This window comes from Pristiophorus japonicus, chromosome 11 (assembly GCF_044704955.1).
Source record: "Pristiophorus japonicus isolate sPriJap1 chromosome 11, sPriJap1.hap1, whole genome shotgun sequence".
Taxonomy (NCBI): Eukaryota; Metazoa; Chordata; class Chondrichthyes; family Pristiophoridae; genus Pristiophorus; species Pristiophorus japonicus.
The window spans coordinates 12,206,958-12,230,994 of record NC_091987.1 but is presented as its reverse complement, the minus strand read 5'-3'; the positions used below and the strand labels follow the sequence as shown (position 1 = coordinate 12,230,994).

Here is a 24,037-nt window from a genome sequence, read left to right as displayed (position 1 = left end):
AATTTTCAATTGGCCCCCAGCCTCAACAGCTTTTTGGGGGAGAGAGTTCCACATTTTCACCACATAAGAACATAAGAATTAGGAACAGGAGTAGGCCATCTAGCCCCTCGAGCCTGCTCCGCCATTCAACAAGATCATGGCTGATCTGGCCGCGGACTCAGCTCCACTTACCCGCCCGCTCCCCGTGACCCTTAATTCCCTTATTGGTTAAAAATCTATCTATCTGTGACTTGAATACATTCAATGAGCTAGTCTCAACTGCTTCCTTGGGCAGAGAATTCCACAGATTCACAACCCTTTGGGAGAAGAAATACCTTCTCAACTCGGTTTTAAATTGGCTCCCCCGTATTTTGAGGCTGTGCCCCCTAGTTCTAGTCTCCCCGACCAGTAGAAACAACCTCTCCGCCTCTATCTTGTCTATCCCTTTCATTATTTTAAATGTTTCTATAAGATCACCCCTCATCCTTTTGAACTCCAATGACTAAAGACCCAGTCTACTCAATCTATCATCATAAGGCAACCCCCTCATCTCCGGAATCAGCCATCAGCCTAGTGAATCGTCTCTGTATCCCCTCCAAAGCTAGTATATCCTTCCTTAAGAAAGGTGACCAAAACTGCATGCAGTACTCCAGGTGCGGCCTCACCAATACCCTATACAGTTGCAGCAGGACCTCCCTGCTTTTGTACTCCATCCCTCTCGCAATGAAGGCCAACATTCCATTCGCCTTCTTGATTACCTGCTGCACCTGCAAACTAACTTTTTGGGATTCATGCACAAGGACCCCCAGGTCCCTCTGCACTGCAGCATGTTGTAATTTCTCCCCATTCAAATAATATTCCCTTTTACTGTTTTTTTTCCAAGGTGGATGACCTCACATTTTCCAAAATTGTATTCCATCTACCAAACCTTAGCCCATTCGCTTAACCTATCTAAATCTCTTTGCAGACTCTCTTGTCCTCTACACAACCCGCTTTCCAACTAATCTTTGTGTTATCTGCAAATTTTGTTACACTACACTCTGTCCCCTCTTCCAGGTCATCTATGTATATTGTAAACAGTTGTGGTCCCAGCAGCGATCCCTGTGGCACACCACTAACCACCGATTTCCAACCCGAAAAGGACCCATTTATCCCGACTCTCTGCTTTCTGTTAGCTAGCCAATTCTCTATCCATGCTGATACATTTCCACTGACCCCACGTACCTTTATCTTCTGCAGTAACCTTTTGTGTGGCACCTTATAGAATGCCTTTTGCAAATCTAAATACACCACATCCATCGGTATACCTCTATCCACCATGCTCGTTATATCCTCAAAGAATTCCAGTAAATTAGTTAAACATGATTTCCCCTTCATGAATCCATGTTGCGTCTGCTTGATTGCACTATTCCTATCTAGATGTCCCGCTATTTCTTCCTTAATGATAGCTTCAAGCATTTTCCCCACTACAGATGTTAAACTAACCGGCCTATAGTTACCTGCCTTTTGTCTGCTCCCTTTTTTAAACAGAGGCGTTATATTAACTGCTTTCCAATCCACTGGTACCTCCCCAGAGTCCAGAGAATTTTGGTAGATTATAACGAATGCATCTGCTATAATTTCCGCCATCTCTTTTACTACCCTGGGATGCATTTCATCCGGACCAGGGGACTTGTCTACCTTGAGTACCATTAGCCTGTCCAGCACTACCCCCCTAGTGATCGTGATTATCTCAAGGTCCTCCCTTCCCACATTCCCGTGACCAGCAATTTTTGGCATGGTTTTTGTGTCTTCCACTGTGAAGACCGAAGCAAAATAATTGTTTAAGGTCTCAGCCATTTCCACATTTCCCATTATTAAATCCCCCTTATCATCTTCTAAGGGACCAACATTTACTTTAGTCACTCTTTTCCGTTTTATATATCTGTAAAAGCTTTTACTATCTGTTTTTATGTTTTGCGCAAGTTTACTTTCGTAATCAATCTTTCCTTTCTTTATTGCTTTCTTAGTCATTCTTTGCTGTCATTTAAAATTTTCCCAATCTGCTAGTTTTCCACTAACCTTGGCCACCTTATATTCATTGGTTTTTAATTTGATACTCTCCTTTATTTCCTTGGTTATCCACGGCTGGTTATCCCTTCTCTTACCGCCCTTCTTTTTCACTGGAATATATTTTTGTTGAGCACTATGAAAGAGCTCCTTAAAAGTCCTCCACTGTTCTTCAATTGTGCCACCGTTTAGTCTGTGTTTCCAGTCTACTTCAGCCAACTTTTCCCTCATCCCACTGTAGTCCCCTTTGTTTAAGCATAGTACGCTCGTTTGAGACACTACTTCCTCATCCTCAATCTGTATTACAAATTGAACCATAGTGTGATCACTCATTCCTAGAGGATCTTTTACGAGGAGATCTTTTATTATTCCTGTCTCATTACACAGGACCAGATCTAAGATAGCTTGCTCCCTTGTAGGATCTGTAACATACTGTTCTAAGAAACAATCCCGTATGCATTCTATGAATTCCTTCTCAAGGCTACCCCGTGCGATTTGGTTTGACCAATCGATATGTAGGTTAAAAGCCCCCATGATTACTGCCGTTCCTTTTCCACATGCCTCCATTATTCCCTTGATTATTGCCCGCCCCACCGTGAAGTTATTATTTGGGGGCCTATAAACTACGCCCACCAGTGACTTTTTCCCCTTACTATCTCTAATCTCCACCCACAATGATTCAACATTTTGTTCATTAGAGCCAATATCGTCTCTCACAACTGCCCTGATATCATCCTTTATTAACAGAGCTACCCCATCTCCTTTCCCTTCTTGTCTATCTTTCCGAATTGTCAGATACCCTTGTATGTTTAATTCCCAGTCTTGGCCACCCTGCAACCATGTTTCTCTAATGGCCACATTATCTTTGTGTGAAGAAGTGCTTCCTGACATCACCCTTCAATTGCCTAGCTCTAATTTTCTGGACTCCCCCACCAGAGGAAATAGTCCCTCTCTATCTACCCTATCAAATCCTTTAATCATTGAAAACACCTCGATTAGATCCCCCCTTAATCTTCTATACTCAAGGGAAAACAAGCCTAGTCTATGCAACTTGCCTCATAATTTAACCCTTTTAACCTGGGTATCATTCTGGTGAATCTGCGCTTGTGATATTTGCACAGAGCACACACACACAGTTCCTGACATGGAGGCTGCTTGGTCCAGAAGCTACCAGAAGCTGCCTGTCTGTTTATTATAACTCTGCAGCTGCAGTACACAATACGTCCACATCCACAGTATGGCGCTACAAGCATTACAAGCTTACAGCATTTACAGACATCACACTTCTCCCTCCTTAATGAAAAAACCATCATAACAAACATCAAAAATAGCTTCATTTTTATACATATTTACAAATTTAACTTTACGACTTGTTTTCTGTTTCGAAGAGGATACCTTCGCTCTCAAACAGAACCTTCCAAACATGGTTTTGATTTCACACTCATTTGAGGCTCATCCTGAGGAACATTTTCCTCCATGGAATTTCCTTGATTTTCATTTGCACTCACTCTAACTTCAGGCTCTTTGTTTTCCTGACTCGGACTCAGACTTTCATTCTGATTCTCTCCTGGATTTGTTTCCAATACATTGGATTTAGGATTTGCTACTGGTGTATCAAAACTATCTGATGAGTCAGAAATAATTGAATTATTCCCACCTTCAACTCCTTCCATGTCGGTAGGTAAAATATGATCAATATGAACAAACCTAACCTGTCCATTATCAAACATCTTTACCAAATATGTGCGAGGACCACATATCTTCACCACTCTTCCGGGTAACCACTTTAACCATTTATGGTGATGGTTCTTCACTCTCACCTTCTGGTTTAATTTCACTCTTCTCTCTTTTAGTCTCCCTTTATCATAATTCTCTTTTTGTCTAATTTGTGTCTCTTCTACAGACTGTGTCAAATTTGGTTTTAACAATGAGAATCTGGTTCATGGCTGTCGTTTGAGAAACAACTCTGCTGGTGTTCTACCAGTAGTTGTATGAGGAGTATTTCGATATGTAATCAAAAAATTAGCCAATTTGTGATCCAATGACAACTGTCGTTTTCTTGGATTTAGATCTAACATTTGTTTTATGAGGGCACGTTTGACAATTTGTACAGTGCGCTCTGCTGCACCATTCGAAGCAGGATGGTATGGTGGAACCTTGGTATGTTTCACACCATTTTTGCTCGTGAATTGTGCAAATTCTTCTGAACGAAATTGTGGTTCATTATCAGAAACAATTTCTTCAGGGAGGCCAAATGCAGAAAATAATTTTCGTAAAATGTCCAATGTTTTACTTGTTGTTATTTTCCACATTGGAAACACCTCAACCCACTTTGAATGGCTATCAATTACAATGAACAATTGTTGTCCATCTAACTCAGCAAAATCAATATGTAGCCTTTGCCACACCCTGGGAGGCCATTTCCATGGCTGTAATGGTACTGGTGGTGGTTGCTTGCTTACTGATTGACATGTCGTACACTGACTCATGCTGTACTCTATATCTTTATCAAGACCTGGCCACCGTAAATAACTGCGTGCAAAACTCTTGGTCAAGCACATTCCCAGGTGCTGGTCATGGAGGTCTCCTAATAATTTGGACCTGAATTTCTTTGGTATAACCACTCTTGCACCCCACATGATACAATCTTTATCTACTGATAATTCATTCCTACGAATGAAGAATGGATGTGTATCTTTGTCTGTTACCTGGTTTGGCCATCCAGTTGCAATATACTCATACATCTTTGACATCACTGGGTCACGTTTGGTTGCTCTACCAATCTCTTCAGCTGTGACTGGCAGTTCATCAATGTATGAAAAATAAAATACTTCTTCCCTATCGGGTGCAACCTGTGATGGGGAAGGCAATCTAGACATTTCATCAGCGTTACTGTGATCTGCTGATCATCTGTATTCAATATTATATGTATATGCTGACAAAATCAAAGCCCATCTCTGCATTTGGGCTGCAGCTAATGTTGGAACTGGAGACTTTGGATGGAGGATTGCTGTTAGGGGCTTATGGTCTGTAACAATGGTAAACTTATGACCATACAAGTATTTGTGAAACTTCTTGACCCCAAAAATTAATGCCAAAGCTTCCCTTTCAATTTGCGCATAATTTCTCTCACTGACACTGAGAGTGCGTGAAGCAAAAGCAATTGGTTTCTCCTCCCCACTACGCAATACATGGAGGGATTTGAACGTGAGGATCAGAATTTTAACATCGAGGTGTTGGTCGACTGGGAGCCAATGTAGGTCAGTGAGCACAGGTGTGATGGGTGAATGGGACTTGGTGTGAGTTAGGATACAGGCAGCCGAGGTTTGAATGCATCAACCTGATTCTGCCCTTTGCCACCAGGTGGATGTATCTCTCCCGGCGCTTGCCAAAGAAAGGAGGCATGATGCAAGGGATTAATAATCCAGAGGCCTGAACGATCACTCCGGAAATGTGAGTTCGAATCCCACCATGGCAGCTGGGGAATTTAAATTCAGTTAATTAAATAAATCTGGAATAAAAAGCTAGTGTCAGTAATGGTGACCATGAAACTACCAGAGTGTCATAAAAATCCATCTGGTTCACTAATGCCCATCAGGGAAGGAAATCTGCCATCCTTACCTGGTCTAGCCTATTTGTGACTCCAGACGCACAGCAACATGGTTGATTCTTAACTGCCCTCTTAAATGGCCTGGCGAGATACTCAGTTGTAACAAACCGCTACAAGAAACAATAATAAGAATAAAACTGGACGGACCACCTGGCATTGACCTTGGCACCGGCTACAGACATGACAACAACACACCCAGCCCAGTCAATCCTGCAAAGTCCTCCTCACTAACATCTAGGGACCTTTGCCAAAATTGGGAGAGCAGTCACACAGATTAGTCAAACAACAGCTTGACATAGTCATGCTCACAGAATCATACCTTTCAGCTAATGTTCCAGACTCCTCCATCACCATCCCTGAGTATGTCCCGTCCCACTGGCAGGACAGACCCACCAGAGGTGGCAGCACAGTGATAATATACAGTCGGGAGGGAGTGACCCTGAGAGTCCTCAACATTGACTCCGAACCCCATGAAGTCTCATGGCATCCGGTCAAGCATAGGCAAGGAAACCTCCTGCTGATTACCACCTACCACCCTCCCTCAGCTGATGAAGCAGTACTCCTCCATGTTGAACACCATTTGGAAGAAGCACTTGAGAGTAGCGAGGGCACAGAATGTAGTCTGGGTGGGGGACTTCAATGATCATCACCAAGAGTGGCTCGGTAGCACAGTTTTATTTCAGATTCCAGCATTTGCAGTATTTTGCTTTTGTAGCTTGCTGACAGGTTGTGTGTGGTGCCATAGCCTGAAAGAAGAAGAGCAGCAGAATGTTGTGACAAAGCTTTAGCTGGCCCTGGCCTCCAGCTTCCCTCCCTCTCACTCACTCTATGGTCTGCATTGCCGACCGGGACCACCTTGTATACCAGCCGAAGACCTGGGGTCCCCCGACCATTGCCGCTTCTCTGCCATTGACTGTGTGCAGCTTTCTCCCAATCTACTAAAGTAAGCAGAGTAATCATTGGTTCATTGGTTGCCATGGCATTTATTCCCACACAGCTAGCAAACCATTAATCTGCAGAAGTAATGCACTTGGTGCTCACACATTTGTGGTGCATCACGGGAGCACGTGACAATTTCAGGGCCATACGTTGGGCGCCCCCTAGGGCAATGGGTGGAGACCCCAACACAGTTGCTCTCAGGAACATTGTGACTGGGGAAGTTGAGACCTTGGGCTCCCACTGACTGGAGTCTCTCAGGGCCGAATTTCACAGACTGCAGCATTAGCCTGAGAGAACCTTGATGACAGTCTTCACACTCTTCACCAGTGTCATCTGTTGCCACCCCAATCCCTGGTCCTCCAGAAGGTGTGCCCAGCTTGCCAGGAGGAGGGACAGATGCGCCAGGTACCTCCCAGGTTAGTGGCACGTCTTCCATTGCAGCCGACCCCCTCAAAGCATCACTGAAGAACTGCCAGGTGAACAGGGGCAGGCGGCTACTGTATGATCAGATGTGGTGCCAGCAGGGGTGGAGCTCCCTCATCACCCAACACCAGGAGCTACAGGACCACCTACATCCAATGAAGTCATATTCACTGGAACATGAGCCCTGATAAAGAAACAGGCAGGGTTCCCTTCACTGTTATTTTGGTAAAGAAGAAAGAAATTGCAATTATATTTTTCAAAGCCTGATGATTGCACAAAGTGCTCATGGTCAATGAGGTACATTTTACGTTTAATCATTGAGGTAATGAATGCAAATAAAGCAGTTAATGTGCATACACCATGGTCCCTCAGAAAAGAGATAGATCTGTTTTAGTGGTTTTGATAGAGGGCTAAGTTTTGCCCAAGAACTTCCCTGCTCTTCTTCAAATAGGGCCGAAGAATCTTTGACACTTTTTACACCTTTAAGAAGCCAATTTCTACAGGCCATTCAAACAGCCATGTACTTGTATTAAATGTATGAGTTGTGCCAAGAGGCAACCTGTTTTACAGCTTCCTTCCTTCAAAACAATTCCATCAATGTTGGTGAGTTTGCCAACCAGTGTTATCAGATTAGGCGGGTTCACAGCCAACTAGGCATATTTTTGTCTTACCAACAACAACAACAACTTATATTTATATGCACCTTTAACATAGTAAAATGTCCCAAGCCACTTAACAGGTGTGCTATGACAAAAATTTGACACCGAGCCACATGAGAAGAAATTATGGCAGATGACCAAAAGCTTGTCTAAGAGGTAAATGTTAAGGTATTTCTTGAAGGAGGAAAGAGAGGCAGAGAGGTTTAGGCAGAGGTTCCTAAGCATAGGGCCCAGGCAGCTGAAGGCATGGCCACCAATGGTTGAGCGATTATAATCTAGGATGCTCAAGAGGGTAGAATTTGAGGAGCGCAGATATCGTGGGGCGCTGCGAGACCATGGAGGGATTTCTAAACAAGGATGAGAATTACAAATAAGATTATCTGATACAAATAAGTACTACTGTGTGATCACATAGGATATACGGCACAGAAACAGGCCACTCAGCCCATCCAGTCCACGCTGGCGATGATGCTCCACTCAGACCTCCTCCCATCTTTCCTCATCTAAATTTATCAGCATAACCTTCTATTCTCTTCTCCCTCATTTGCTTGTCCCCTTAAATGCATCTATACTATTCGCTTCAACCACTCCCTGTGGTAACGAGTTCCACATTCTCACCACTCTTTGGGTAAAGAAGTTTCTTCTGAATTCCCTATTGGATTTCTTGGTGACTTATTTTATATTGATGGCCTATATTTTTGCTCTTCCCCACAAGTGGATACATTCTCTCTGTATCTACTCTATCAAAACCTTTCATGATTCTAAAGACCTCTATTAGGTCACCCCTCAGCCTTCTCTTTTCAAGAGAAAAGAGACCCAGCCTGTTCATCCTTTCCATTGGGTGGGCCACATTGTCCGGCGCCCGACACAAGACTTCCAAAGCAAGCGCTCTACTTGGAACTCCTACACAGCAAGCGCACCCCAGGTGGGCAGATGAAACATTTCAAGGACATCCTCAAAGCCTCCTTGATAAAGTATAACATCCCCACCGACACCTGGGAGTCCCTGGCCAAAGACTGCCCTAAGTAGAGGAAGAGCATCCGGGAGGGCACTGAGCACCTCGAGTCTCGTCACCGAGAGCATGCAGAAAACAAGTGCAGACAGCGAAGGAGCGTGCGGCAAACCAGACTCCCCACCCACCCTTTCCTTCAACGACTGTCTGCCCCACCTGTGACAGAGACTGTAATTCCTGTATTGGACTGTTCAGTCACCTGAGAACTCACTTTTAGAGTGGAAGAAAGTCTTCCCCAATTGCAAGGGACTGCCTTTGATGATGATGATTAAGCATCAGTGAACTATTTGAAACTGCGTCCCTTTACGATTATTTGTGCTTCAACCTGCAGTGTTTGCTTTCCGGAGTAAGTGCATTTTCCAAATATTGAGATCTGAAGCAATTGGGGCTGGATAGCACCCACCCTAATCAGCCAACAATGAACCGAGTCCACTTTCCGCAGTCAGCTCGATGAGCACATGTTGGGTGAACAGTGGTGCGAGTATCGCCCGCGATTGGTAACCCGACCACTGTGGGGGAGGGGGGAAAGGGTGGGGGTGGGGGTGCAAGTCATGGGCTGTTGGAAGTCTGCAAGGTCTTCAGTAGCTTAAAGGGCCGCAGTGAGAGAGCTGTGCCACCTGCTGCAAGAACACTTATAGCAAATGTGCACCGTAGAGTCACCATGGCCAGTGGTAGTAATACTCTGCAGTGCCCTGACTATCTCTGCCTCCATTTACTTCAGAGCTGTCCTATGGTGAGGGAGCTTTGCAATGGAACCTTACAACAAGAACAAAAACTTGTATTTGTATAGCACCTTTAACGTCGTGAAGCGTCCCAAGGTACTTCACAGGACTATTATGAAAAAAAAGATTTGACTCCGAGCCACATAAGGGTAATTAGGGCAGATGATCAAAAGCTTAGTCAAAGAACATTACATAAGAACTAGGAGTAGGAATAGGCCATTTGGACCCTTGAGCTTGCTCCGCCATTCAATAAGATCATGGCTGATCTGATCTTGGCCTCCCTGCCCGCTCCCCATAACCCTTGACTCCCTTATCATTCAAAAATTTGTCTATCTCCACCCTAAATATATGCCCTGAAATTCTGGTTTTTCCTTCCCGCAGGCATTTTAGAGAAAAAATACGCACCTCCCTTAAGCTGCTGCCCACATTCGACTTTCCGATGTTGTGGCCTGAGCTGACTGTCAGTCACAGCGCGTGCACATCGACGCGTGCGCAGGCCTACAGCTGGAGTCACATGGCTCTGGGCAGCCAATCAGGTAAAGTATCATAGTAATAGGAGTTCTGCAGAGTCCTAAACTCCTATTACTAGGATTGTGATAGAGTCCGAAACAACCAAAACACAGTCCCAAACACCCAAAACACGAATAAAAAAATAGAAAATAATTACATTACATTCATTTAAATTAAAGTTATTAATGTCTTAAAAAAATTTAATTTCTCGATTTTTAAAAAAGTTTTTTAAAATAAACTTACCATTGTGGGGAGGGTTTTTAATGATAAAATATGTTTTAATAACTTTATTTTTATATGTTTTTGTGTTTTTTAAAACACTTGCACCTTAAAAGTAGGCTACGCGCCTGCTTTTTCAGGCACAAGATTTTTGAGGACATTTGTAAGTGTAAATACCGGAAATTTCCACTTACAAGTGTCCTCGCTCCCGAGATGTGGCCATCTATCAAGCCAGAAACTTGACAGATCGGAAATGGCGGTTTCCAGCACATGCGCATTGCACGCTGGAAACCGGCATTTCCAATACCTTCCCAGGTGTGTAGAAACTCCGTACGGACCAGGGGAGGCGGGAATTGTTGGCCCATATTCAATGACCCAGCCTCCACAGCTCTTTGAGTAGAGAATTCCAAAGATTCACGACTCTCTGGGCCCAAGTTTCCACATGATTCGCGCCTGATTTTTAGGAGCAACTGGTGGAGAAGGGACTATTTTAGAAATCGCAATTCTCCACATTTTTTTTTCTGCAGTTCTAGTCAGGTAGAACAGTTCTAGTTTAGAACAGAATTTTTTCTTCAAAAGGGGGCGTGTCCGGCCACTGACGCCTGATTTGAAAGTTTCCACAGTGAAAACGTACTCCAATCTAAAGTAGAATGGAGCCAGTGAAGATTTTTGTAGAACTGAAAAAACCTGTTCTACACATTAAAAAATCAGGCGCAGGTTCCCAACCAGAACGAGGTGGGGGGGGGGGGGGGGGAAGGGAACTCATTAAATTCGACAATAAATCTTTATTTATACTTCTACAAATATTATACAAATAAATCCAACCTGAATAAACATTTATAAGCCAAGAAAAGATTAAATAAACCATCTTCCTACCTGTGTGAAAGTGCTTCAGCCAGGGAGAATTCTGCAGCTGTTCGTGCCGCTGAGCGGGAGGGGGAGAGAGAGAGAGAGAGAGAGGGAGGGAGAGAGAGCGAGAGGGGGGGTGAGGGAGAGAGAGGGGGGAGGGAGGAGAAGGGGGGGAGGGAGGGAGGGAGGAGAGGGGGGGAGGGGGGGAGAGAGAGGGGAGGGAGGGAGAGAGAGGGGGGGAGGGAGGGAGAGAGAGAGAGAGAGAGAGAGAGAGAGAGGGAGGGAGGGAGAGGGGGGGGAGGGAGAGAGAGAGAGAGAGAGAGAGAGGGAGAGAGAGAGGGGGAGGGAGGGAGAGAGAGAGGGGGAGGGAGGGAGAGAGAGAGGGGGAGGGAGGGAGAGAGAGGGGGGGAGGGAGGGAGAGAGAGGAGGGGAGGGAGGGAGAGAGAGGGGGGAGGGAGAGAGAGAGTGGGGGGAGGAAGTGAGGGGGGGGAGGAAGGGAGAGGGGGAGGGAGAGGGGGGGAGAGAGAGAGGGGGGAGGGAGAGAGAGAGTGGGGGGAGGGAGAGAGAGAGGGGAAGAGAGAGAAGGGGGGATAGAGGGGGGGGAGAGAGAGGGGGGGAGAGAGAGGGGGGGAGAGAGAGGGGGGGAGAGAGAGGGGGGGAGAGAGAGAGGGGGGAGAGAGAGAGGGAAGGGGGAGAGAGAGAGGGGAGGGGGGAGAGAGAGGGGGGGAGAGAGAGCGGGTGGGGGAAGAGAGAGCGGGGGGGAAGAGAGAGCGGGGGGGGGAAGAGAGAGGGGGGGTTGGGTCGGGGAACAGGAGCGCGTGTCGGGTTGGGTCAGTCGGGGGGGGGGGGAGCGGGTGTCGGGTCTCGGGTCGGGGCGGGGGAGCGGGTGTCGGGTGTCGGGTCAGGGCGGGGGGGGGGAGCGGGTGTCGGGTCGGGGAGGGGGTTGCGGGTGTCGGGTCGGAGTGGGGGGGGTAGCGGGTGTCGGGGCGGGGCAGGGGGGAGCGGGTGTCGGGTCGGGTCTGGTCGGGGGGCGGGGGGGGGGAAGCAGGAGCTGGCCGTGGGAGGAGCCTCATTCACGCAGCCCCAGTGAGGCCATTCAGCCAGGGTTAGGGGCTGCGTGCTTCGGGCCCCTCCCACACAGTTCGGCGCCTGGAGCTCCTGCACTTGCGTGCCGACTGTAGCGCGCATGTGCAGAGGTCCCGGCACTGTTTTCAGCGCCGGGACCTGGCTCCGCGCCCCCCACAGCTCGTGCTGGCTGCGCCGTGAGCCAGAGGACCTGTAAGTAGGTGGAGAATACCGAGGATTTTTTTAGGCGCCGTTTTAGGCGCGAAAAACGGGCGCCCAGCTCGGAGGGGCGCCCGTTTTTTTCTTGTGGAAACTTGGGCCCTCTGAGTGAAGAAATTATTCCTCATTTCCGTTTTAAATGGGCGACCACATATTCTGAATCTATGCCACCTAGTTCTAGGTTCCCCCATGAGGGGAAACATCCTCTCTGCATTTACCCTGTCAAGCCCCCTCAGAATCTTATACTTTTCAATAAAATCACCTCTCATTCTTCTAAACTCCAATGAGTATAGGTCCAACCTGCTCAATCTTTCTTCATAAGACAACCCTTTCATCTCATGAATCAACCTCATGAATCTTCTCTGAACTGCCTCCAATGCAAGTATATCCTTCCTTAAAAATGGAGACCAAAATTGTGCGCAGTACTCCAGGTGTGGTCTCACCAATACCCTGTACAGTTGTAGCAGGACTTCCCTGCTTTTATACTCTATCCCCCTTGCAATAAAGGCCAACATTTCAATTGCCTTCTTGATTACTTGCTGTACCTGCATGCTAATTTTTTTGTGTTTCATGTACAATGACCCTCAGATCTCTCTGTACTGCAGCATTTTGTAATCTCTCCCCATTTAAATAATAATTTTCTTTTTTATTTTTCCTACCAATGTTGATAACCTCACATTTTCCCACATTATATTCCATCTGCCAAATTTTTGCCCACTCACTTAGCCTGTCTATATTCCTTTGCAGATTCTTTGCGTCCTCCTCACAACTTGCTTTTCCACCTTTCTTTTAAGGAGCGTCTTAAAGGAGGAAAGAGGTAGAGAGGCAGAGGTTTAGGCAGAGAGTTCTAGAGCTTAGGGCCCAGGCAACAGAAGACACGGCCACCAATGGTTGAGCGATTATAATCAGGGATGCTCAAAAGGGCAGAATCGGAGGAGCGCAGATATCTCAGAGGGTGGGGGTGAGGGGGGTGGGGGCAGGGTTTGCATGACTGGAGGATATTGCAGAGATAGGGAGGGGTGAAGCCATGGAGCGATTTGAAAATAAGGATGAGAATTTTGAAATCAAGATGTTGCTTCACCGGGAGCCAATGTGGGTCAGCGAGTGCAGGGGTGATGGCCCAGAAGAGGCGAGGGCCCAGGGGCAGCACGGGCCAGCCCACACTGCGATATGTGTGCACGCTGGGTCCGTGCAGCAGAGATGGTCTCCAGTCATCTTGGGTAATCGTTGCCACTGGACCAAGACCTAGCTCTGTCAAATCTGTGTGGTGGCTGGTGTGCAATGGCCACCGCATGTTAAAAAAATTCATGCACAGGCATCTTCCACCCTTCAAGATGTAATTCGGGAAAGAAACATAGAAGCATAGAAAATAGATGCAGGAGTAGGCCATTCGGTCCTTCAAGCCTGCACCGCCATTCAATGAGTTCATGGCTGAACATGCAACTTCAGTACCCCATTCCTGCTTTCTCGCCATACCCCTTGATCCCCCGAGTAGTAAGGACTACATCTAACTCCTTTTTGAATATATTTAGTGAATTGGCCTCAACAACTTTCTGTGGTAGAGAATTCCACAGGTTCACCACTCTCTGGGTGAAGAAGTCTCTCCTCATCTCGGTCCTAAATGGCTTACCCCTTATCCTTAGACTGTGACCCCTGGTTCTGGACTTCCCCAACATTGGGAACATTCTTCCTGCATCTAACCTGTCTAACCCGTCAGAATTTTAAACGTTTCTATGAGATCCCCTCTCATTCTTCTGAACTCCAGTGAATACAAGCCCAGTTGATCCAGTCTTTCTTGATATGTCAGTCCCGCCATCCTGGGAATCAGTCTGGTAAACCTTCGCTGCACTCCCTCAATAGCAAGAATGTCCTTCCTCAAGTTAGGAGACCAAAACTGTATGCAATACTCCAGGTGTGGCCTCACCAACTGTAGTAACACCTCCCTGCCCCTGTACTCAAATCCCCTCGCTATGAAGGCCAACATGCCATTTACTTTCTTAACCGCCTGCTGTACCTGCAAGCCAACCTTCAATGACTGATGTACTATGACACCCAGGGATCTGGAATATTAGGTCCTACATTGAAACACCTTTCAACTTTTTGGCGTGAAAGCAAGTCATCCTTGCTTCGAGGGATTGCCTATGATGATGATGGATGAGCGGGACTTGGTGAGAGTTAGGACACAGTTTTGGATGAACTCAAGTTTACGTAAGGTAGAATGTGGGAGGTCAGTCAGGATTGTGTTGGAATAGTCAAGTCTAGAGGTAACAAATGCATAACTGAGGGTTTCAGCAGTGGATGAGCTGATACCACCTCACTCAGCACCACCTCCACTTCACCAGCCATCAAATGGAGAGTTCAAATGTTACTCTGCTCCTTCCCCTTGGAACTGTGCCAGCCATGATCATTTGTTAGTCATTATATAAAACAATTGCTTTGGGGAGGGACCGATACAGGAACTCAATGCATAAATTCCCCCACATCTAACCCCACGCCCTGTGCTGCTCTTGTTACTGGCTCATCGTCTGTACAATTATTCTTCCCTCACCCACCTAGGCTGCGTATAGGGACTGATGAAACCTCACAGTAAAACAAAGAGTAATTACAGGAGAATCGTCACTTCCCCGCGTGATCTTCATTCAGTTTTATAGACGCACCTTTTGATTCTCTTGATAATCTTTTCAATGTATTCGTTTTCTGATTGCCGGCCCCTGGACTGGCTGCAGCCACCTGTTGTATTAATAAAGCTCTTTCAGTGAAACTGGTTCTTGTTTCTATTGGGCGACGGATCTTGTTGGCAGCTGTCAGCATAAAGAAAGAAAGACTTGCATTTATATAGCGCCTTTCACGACCACTGGACATCTCAAAGCGCTTTACAGACAATTAAGTACTTTTGGAGTGTAGTCACTGTTGTAATGTAGGAAACGCGGCAGCCAATTTGCGCACAGCAAGCTCCCACACACAGCAATGTGATGATGACCAGATAATCTGTTTTTGTTATCTTGATTAGGAATAGAGCAAGAATAGAGAATAAGGAATAGAGCAAGAAGATTAGGAACAATAAGCAGTGTGGGTACAACAGGCAGTGACATAGACAGTGTGGGTATAATTGGCAACAAACTAAACTCTCAAATCCCTGGCATGTGATCCCACTGTCACTGGCCCCTGTACTCTACTATCATTGGCTCACCTGTGTGACAGTTTCCCCTTTACCCACCTGAGCAGTTCTCCTGAGATTGAATGTAAACACGCGGCTCCGCGGTGGCATCCTTTACGACAGATGTTGCCTGATGTTCAGTTGATTCCGCCTTCTCCAAGATGCGGCCTATGGCAGCTGACACTAGAAATTAAAAAAAATAGCACGAGTATTGGGTGCAATGGAGAGTGTGTGCTGACGGGGCTGGAAAGCCAGGGTTCAGGTGCTTGTGCTGGTTGTGCACTGACCGCAGGCTATCCGCTGAGCCTCGGCTAAAGGCAGAAGAGCCTTGTGCCCGCTCGTTGACGTGAGCCTTGTAAATCTATGTGCTTGGCAGCACATCCATGGAATCCAGGAGATGCCGATGCCCCAGTCCACAGACACAACATTATCGATGTAATCGGTTTTGCTCATAGCCCAATGGTTAGATGGACGGTTCGAATCGCCCCCACCTTATGAGAATTCTTTACCCGGGGATTATTATTCAGAGTGTAAATGGAATAAGTCATGGACAGGAATGCTTCAGTGAAAAATCGCACTTATTTATTTGGTTTAACATTCACTGGCTAAAACATGCACTACTAAACAAAATAACTTTCTCTGTGGAGAATTAGATCCAGGTTAAAACAACATACAGTCCAACATTGAGGACTGATGACATGCAGTAATTTCCTTGTGGCTATGGTGGAGTCTAACTCCCCCCTACTAGCGAATTACCCAGTCGCATGAAGCTCCCTCCCCAGAATAGCCCGAAAAAGCTTCACTTCCAAGAAAACGCTGAGCCCTTTACACCCCACACAGCTCGCCTGGCGCCCTGGTTACCGGCTTGGGACACTCGCGACCATGCTCACCAGTTGGTCTCGATCGTTCAGCTGGTCCTTCTTGTCACATCGGTCTTGGTGGAGCGAGAGAGAGAGAGGGAACGCTCAAATGCTGGAGAACGCTCCAGAACGCTAGAGAATGGTGGAATCTTTAAAAGAGTACTCCAGCCCTTATCTCTCCCGCCAGTCTTTGAAATCCTTTTGCTTCGAAGTACTCTGGTGCTTAGTCGGTGATGGGCCATCAGACCCATGTGTGTTGGACTGATGGCGTTGGGTCCGGTACATCTCTTGGCTATTGTGTAGGGAAGAACTGGCCCCTCTTGGTCTGGCCAGGCTAGTGGGTCCATTGTTCTGCTTCTTTTCTGAGATGGAGGTGAGAGAGAAGTGCCTTTGCATATTAGAGTGGTTTTCTAATAGTTTATGCATGCCTCAGATATCTGAGCCCCTTTCTTTTTGCTAGGGCAAACTCGTACATTCTGGATGACTGACAGTTCTTTGTCACAGCCAACTGCCATGCGGTCTCTGGCATTTTAACAAACCAGCCTTTTCACGTATCTGCATAGGGTGACCCCAGAACAGGAAAAGTACCTTCAGAGAAAAAAAAACCCATAGAGTCCATTCTTCAACCAGAGACTTTGCGACCTCTTCAGTGAAATGCACATTTCACTTAGAGCAGAGGGCAGGTCTGCCAGTGCCCAGCTGCTGGGAGCAGTTAAAGGTGTATTCCTTGACCCTGGATCCAAGTTCTGAATGCAAGTGAGTAAAGTAACAGTAACAATGTGGAGAGACAGAGTACGGGCAAGGTAAGTCAAACTAGGACGAGAAGAAGACAATGGAAGAAAGCTTACAATGACCCTGGCTGGAGACTGGCCACTGGCATTCCCGGAGAAGAAGCCCAGCATCCCACAGGCAGTATGTGTTACACTCACATTACAACGGAAGAGCTGAATGCTGGAAGCTTGTCAGCAAGATATAGATTGCAAATTCTCTGCTGAACCACCTTAGACATTGAAATCAGCTTCATGCTACTGCTGCTAAGCAAAATCTAGCTAAGGCTGAGGTCGCACAAAAGGTTACGGCAGAAGATAGAGGTACGCGGAGTCAGAGGAAATGTATTAGCATGGATAGAGAATTGGCTGGCGAACAGAAAGCAGAGACTCAGGATAAATGGGTCCTTTTTGGGTTGGAAATCGGTGGTTAGTGGTGTGCCACAGGGATCGGTGCTGGGACCACAACTGTTTACAATATACATAGATGACTTGGAAGAGGGGACAGAGTGTAGTGTAACAAAATTTGCAGATGACACAAAAATTAGTGGGAAAGCGGGTTGTGTAGAGGACACAGAGAGGCTGCAAAGAGATTTAAATAGGTTAAGCGAATGGGCTAAGGTTTGGCAGATGGAATACAATGTCGGAAAGTGTGAGGTCATCCACCTTGGGAAAAAAAACAGTAAAAGGGAATATTATTTGAATGGGGAGAAATTACAACATGCTGCGGTGCAGAGGGACCTGGGGGTCCTTGTGCATGAATCCCAAAAAGTTAGTTTGCAGGTGCAGCAGGTAATCAGGAAGGCGAATGGAATGTTGGCCTTCATTGCGTGAGGGATGGAGTACAAAAGCAGGGAGGTCCTGCTGCAACTGTACAGGGTATTGGTGAGGCCGCACCTGGAGTACTGCGTGCAGATTTGGTCACCTTACTTAAGGAATGATATACTGGCTTTGGAGGGGGTACAGAGACGATTCACTAGGCTGATTCCAGAGATGAGGGGGTTACCTTATGATGATAGATTGAGTAGACTGGGTCTTTACTTGTTGGAGTTCAGAAGAATGAGGGGTGATCTTATAGAAACATTTAAAATGATGAAAGGGATAGACAAGATAGAGGCGGAGAGGTTGTTTCCACTGGTCGGGGAGACTAGAACTAGGGGGCACAGCCTCAAAATACGGGGGAGCCAATTTTAAACCGATTTGAGAAGGAATTTCTTCTCCCAGAGGGTTGTGAATCTGTGGAATTCTCTGCTCAAGGAAGCAGTTGAGGCTAGCTCATTGAATGTATTCAAGTCACAGATAGATAGATTTTTAACCAATAAGGGAATTAAAGGTTACGGGGAGTGGGCGGGTAAGTGGAGCTGAGTCCACGGCCAGATCAGCCATGATCTTATTGAATGGCGGAGCAGGCTCGAGGGGCTAGATGGCCTACTCCTGTTCCTAATTCTTATGTTCTTATGTTCTTATGTAGTATTGACAGTCACGTCAATGATGACATTTGGACATAATTATTGTAATCTTCTATGCTTATACTTGTGTTGGTTTGGGTTGTGTCATCAGAGTGTAAAGTAATGCTACTTAATGCATCTCTATGTCTGACTTCATCTACGGTGGCTCTGGAAAATAAAAGTTAATAGCACTTCCCTCAGTATTGCACGATATTCCAGTTGTGACAGTGTTGGTTTGTGTAAACCTTAAGAAACGTTGCCTTGGATTATGTGAGACAGCCCAAAGTGGTGCTGATTGACACCATAGACCTTATTGGCAGATTGCAATCTGATATTCCGATGTGTGGGTGACAAAAGGAAGGGCAGGATTTACTTGATACTCTTTGTTTAATATCGGGACTCGGATGCACTCTGAAATTTGAGCACGGCTGGACCAAGAAATGCGGTGTAAATCAGTTATACCTCACTTCCACCCAGTTTGTACTTTTGTCCAATTTTTTGATGGGCTCCTGGGTAGGCGATGGAAGCTCCACTCCAAAACAGGCAGGGACTTTAGTGACTTCTTCAAAGTGACGTATGGAAGGCCTGCAATCTAACCTGTGACCAGCAGGATTACTGGATGCCAAGTCCACAACATACCTCGGAAATATGGGCTTAGAAATTCCTGGCGGGCCACTGTGCTGTCAGACGTGTGATGGGGCGGGACTTCTGCCCACCAGTCTGACCCTTCCTTGACCTCGCCCCAAATCGCAGGGATCGGTCACTAGCATAAAATGGTACGTGGCCATGCCTTTTCCAATGCTCACTGGGCATCTGGCCTGCAAGGGACTCGGATTTCTGCCCGGGGGGATGGGGAGGTAGGCTGGTTGGGGAAAACTGGTCGAACAGCTTTGCTAACCCAACCCTACTCCCAACCTGCTGGTGATTCCTCCCCACTCGCCATTACATAATTTCTGCATCAAACGAGAGAGCAAATTCGGGGCTCTGCTGTCCAGGGTTGTTGGGGCCAGCCAATCAGCAAAAGATGACACATGCAGGAAACTTGGTTGCATCTCCTTGTAGGAGCCTAGTGCCAGTGAGTGGGACAAAGGGCAGCCCTGCCAGCAAATGACTCAAGCAGCTCCACCTCCGTATTTAGAGAAGGATATATTTGCATTGGAGGCAGTTCAAAAAAGGTTCACCAGGTTGATTCCTGAGATAAAGGGATTGTCTTGTGAGGAAAATTTGGGCCTGTACGCATTGGAGTTTTGAAGAATGAGAAGTGATCTTATTGAAACATAAGATTCTGAGGAGCCTTGACAGGGTAGATGCAGAGAGGATGTTTCCCCTTGTGGGGATAGTTTCAGAATAAAGGGCCACCCATTTAAGACGGAGGAGGAATTTCTTCTCTCAAAAGGTCGTGAATCTTTGGAATTCTCTGACCCAGAGAGCTGTGGAAGCTGAGTCATTGAATATATTCAAGGTAGAGATAGACAGATTCTTGAACTACAGGGGAGTCAAGGGTTATGGGAAGTTGATGCCAAGATCAGATCAGCCATGAACTTATTGAATGGCGGAGCAGGCTCGAGGGGCAGTATGGCCTACTCATACTCATATTTTTTATGTTCTTATGTTATTACCTCGACCTCCGCAGCCACTAAACACAGGGTCTAGTGCTGGGTTGCTCCATCCCTTGTCTGCAGAATCATGCCTCCATCTAGAGTCCCCTTTCTCTCCATTTTGGTCTCCCCTCTTGCCTTTTAGCCTTGGCAAAGGCTATGGACAGGTTGACTCACCCTTTAAGCCTCTCCACAGCTTGCTGAAGTTGTGTTTCCATCTCTCCCTCTCATTATGACACTTCTCTTTAATTGTCCCCAATCGTTTATGTTGCAACTGTTGACTATGGATGTACTCTATGTGTAGTCACTGTGAGATTATATAAGATGGAGACTTGTTTACCTGATGTACCATCAATAAGGTTCACACTGTGTACATACATGCTGGCACCACTGGAGGGTGCAACTGGTGGAGACCGGGGGGTTTCCTGCCCTGGTGACAGGGCCCTGTATAAAAGGCTCCACACTATGTTTGCACAGCACACTGGAGTTTGGAATAAAGGACCAAGGTCACTGCAGTTCAAGTACAACACATTGCCTTGTGGAGTCATTCATAAGTACACTAAAGACATAACAACTGGCGATGAGAATAAGGACTTTCACGTGATCATGGCTACCTTTGACACACTAAAAGATTTTGCAGAGGGTGATGATTGGGATGCCTTCACGGAAAGGCTCGAGCAATATTTTGCGGCAAACGACCTGGCAGGGGAGCCGGACACATTGGCAGAGAAGTGCAAGGCTATACTGCTGACCAGTTGTGGGCCCAAGGTCTACTGCCTCATCAGGGATTTGCTGGCACCCACGAAGACCAAGAATAAAACATACGATGAGCTGACTGAACTAATTCGCAACCAACTTAAACCAAAGGAGAGCATCCTCACGGCCAGGCTCAGATTCTACACGCACCGCAGACCTGAGGGCCAGGAGATTGCTAAATATGCTGCCAACCTCAGGAGACTTGCGGCAACGCGTGATTTTGGCACGCACCTCAACGAAGCATTGCGAGACCTCTTCGTTATAGGAATTAGTCATGAGGGCCTCCTTTATAAGCTACTATCTGCCGATACCACAGTCATCCTGCAGAAAGCCATCGGCATCAGTCAGGCATTCATGACCTCGACCTGCAGCACCAAGCAAATCATTCAGCCTGTGGACTCAAACCTGGCAAATACTGTACACAGAATGGTGCCTTTCACAGGCAAGACTGTAGAACATGGCTCTGCTCAGGGCAGAGAGCACAGACCTCAGGGTTCCAGAACTCAGAGACCCGCCGAGGGGTGCTGATCGAGTAGCTCCATGCTGGCGTTGCGGAGGAAATCATAGGGCTCACCAGTGCCGGTTTGCGGAGTACATATGCAAAGCCTGTAACACGAAGGGCCACCTCCAGTGCATGTGTAAAAGAAATACGACTCACCGTCTAGCAGAGGAGTTGGCAGATGACTTTGAATCCAGTGAGGAGTATGATGATTTGGCCAGAGAGGCAGCTCAGCCCCAAGAAGTGGTGTATGGAGTGTATACCTGCACCGCCGATTGTCCTCCAGTGAAGATGGAAGTCGAAATAAACGGTGTTCCAGTCTTCATGGAAGTGGACACGGGAGCGAGCCAGTCAGTGATGAGCCAGAATGCCTTCGAGAGGCTATAGAATGAAAAACAACCCGAGCTGGTTCCAGTGCAGGAAAAGTTGCGCACCTACACCAAGGGGCTGATCCCTGTCCTTGGTAGTGCGGATGTAAGTGTAATCCATAATGGCATGATACATAAGTTACCTCTGTGGATTGTTGCAGGTGATGGTCCAACACTACTCGGAAGAAAGTGGATGGAGAAGATCCAATGGAAATGGGAAGACCTCTTCACTCCAGCAATCGATGTCCCCCGTGCTCAGAGGCAGAGCAAAACCTCACCTTTGCTTGGGCCAGGCACCAGAGAACAGACCAGCGCAGCACCTGAGGCACAGACCGTCAATCACGACTATGTGGCAATGATCCGACTGGAACGATCTAAAAATATCTTCCCGGCTCCAGTGGCAGGACTCCTGGGGAGGAAGATCGAATTCACAGGTACCCTTCCAGCGTTTGTGGCAGAATCACAGGAGAGAAGGATCAAGGCAGTCGACCTCGAGGACCGAGGCAAGATAGCGCTCCTGCTGCAGCGAGGAGCGGCGTGGCTGAAAAAAAAGATGGCTGCGGAAACATTAAGAGGTGCAACGCTGAGGGACCAACACGTGGGGTCCAACAAAGGATCTGATTGGGGTAAAGCCAGCAGGGTTCTCTCAAAGGAGACCTGCACCCAACTGAACTTAAAGAGACATTGCATGCATGGCAATCAATGTACTGAACCGATTAAGATTGTGAACAGAATGTTATTACGAGATGTCGGCACTGTAAAGAACAGAATGTTGTTGCGAGATGTCGGTACCAATTCTAATGCAAAGAACCAAATGTTGTTGCAAGATATCGGGAATAGAGTGTCCCCTAGAGTAGCAAGCGAGCAAATTCTGGAGCGTAAAGGCGCAGAGCCTGATACCCTGCCCCAGGTCTATCCCACGCTGCAGGCACCCGATGGCACCATTCGCCACGGACCTGGAAACGAAAACGGCGCCAATACGCGCAGTCGGCCGCCATTGTCCACCACCCGGGTGGAGACGGCGCAGCCCCCAGATCCAGTCACTACCTCGGCCATGTCTGGGAACGAAAGGTCAGGACCAATGAGTTCCCCAAAAGGGACCTGGAACAGCCAGGTTCCCAACATCGTGAGAGAGCACGCAGAAGACTCTGCAGCCCTCAAAGGAGGACAGGGACGTCACACATCTGTGGCTCTTCCCACCACTAGGCAACGGCAAAGGCCCTGAGTCCTGGCTCCGTGAGCGAACCAAGCCCACCCTTGCAGGGGATGCAGCGCCACCATCAGACGGCTAGGACCCAGTCCGGTAGCTCTGGAACTAGCGTCCTCACATACCTGTACTGCTACCTCAGTACTGACCACAACTAAACCATGAATGCAATCGACCCAATCCTGGCGCACGACCGTAAAATGTAACGAATGTAAGTCACGGAACCTAGGTGCAACGATACAAACTAAAAACATTTTTTTTTTCTTCCTTTCTTTGTACTTGACTGTGTCTGATCCTGTATGTTAATATAACGGGCCAGCTGCATGATCTCGGAAATGGATGTACGTAGCCATGGACACACACATGGATCACACCCAGAACCCACTGGAACCTCCACTGCATCATCGAACGATCCAATCTGATAACAACTACCCAACGTTGTGGCAAAAGGACTTGGGGGTTAACAGTGGGAGGGCCAAGCCAAAGCACAGCCAAGGTGCAAGGGCTATTGGCACTTAAGTCTGGGGAGAGCTAAGCCAGAGCACATAGTGCAAAGGTAATTGGCACAAAGGACTTGGGGGAGAGTGATGTTGTATATGCTGATTATGGAAGTGCTCTATGTGCAGTCACTGTGAGATTGTTTAAGATGGAAACTTGTTTACCTGATGTACTATCAATAAGGTTCACACTGTGTATATATATGCTGGCACCACTAGAGGGTGCAACTGGTGGAGACCGGGGGTTTTCCTGCCCTGGTGGCAGGGGCTGTATAAAAGGCTGCACACCATGCTTGCAAAGCACTCTGGAGTTTGGAATAAAGGACCACGGTTATTACAGTTCAAGTACAACACATTGCCTTGTGGAGTCATTCATAAGTACACTAAAGACATAACAGTTTAAATTTCACTTACGCACAATTTTAATCTCCAAACACTTGTGTCATGTGTGAATCCATCTGGTACTGTGAAGAATTATGTGATGAGCTTAGACTGGAAAATTCAGTGTAATTTGCACTTGGCTTTTCAGATCTTTCACTCAACTGATCTGTGTAAGGAGTGACACTTATTCCTATCCATTTAGAACTGACTTAGACTTGAAGATGAAAATGAGCCCCAATATTTT

At 47.0% G+C, this 24,037-nt stretch overlaps 1 protein-coding gene across 1 annotated transcript in view; it reads right to left on the bottom strand.

Annotated features, from left to right (window-relative positions):
* Positions 1 to 24,037, bottom strand: part of LOC139275505 (E3 ubiquitin/ISG15 ligase TRIM25-like) — a 50,058-nt gene that overhangs the window by 2,997 nt on the left and 23,024 nt on the right. The window contains exon 6 of the mRNA XM_070892675.1: positions 14,913 to 15,056. Within this exon, the coding sequence (XP_070748776.1) occupies positions 14,913 to 15,056 (144 nt within the window). The remainder of the gene's footprint in view (positions 1 to 14,912; positions 15,057 to 24,037) is intronic.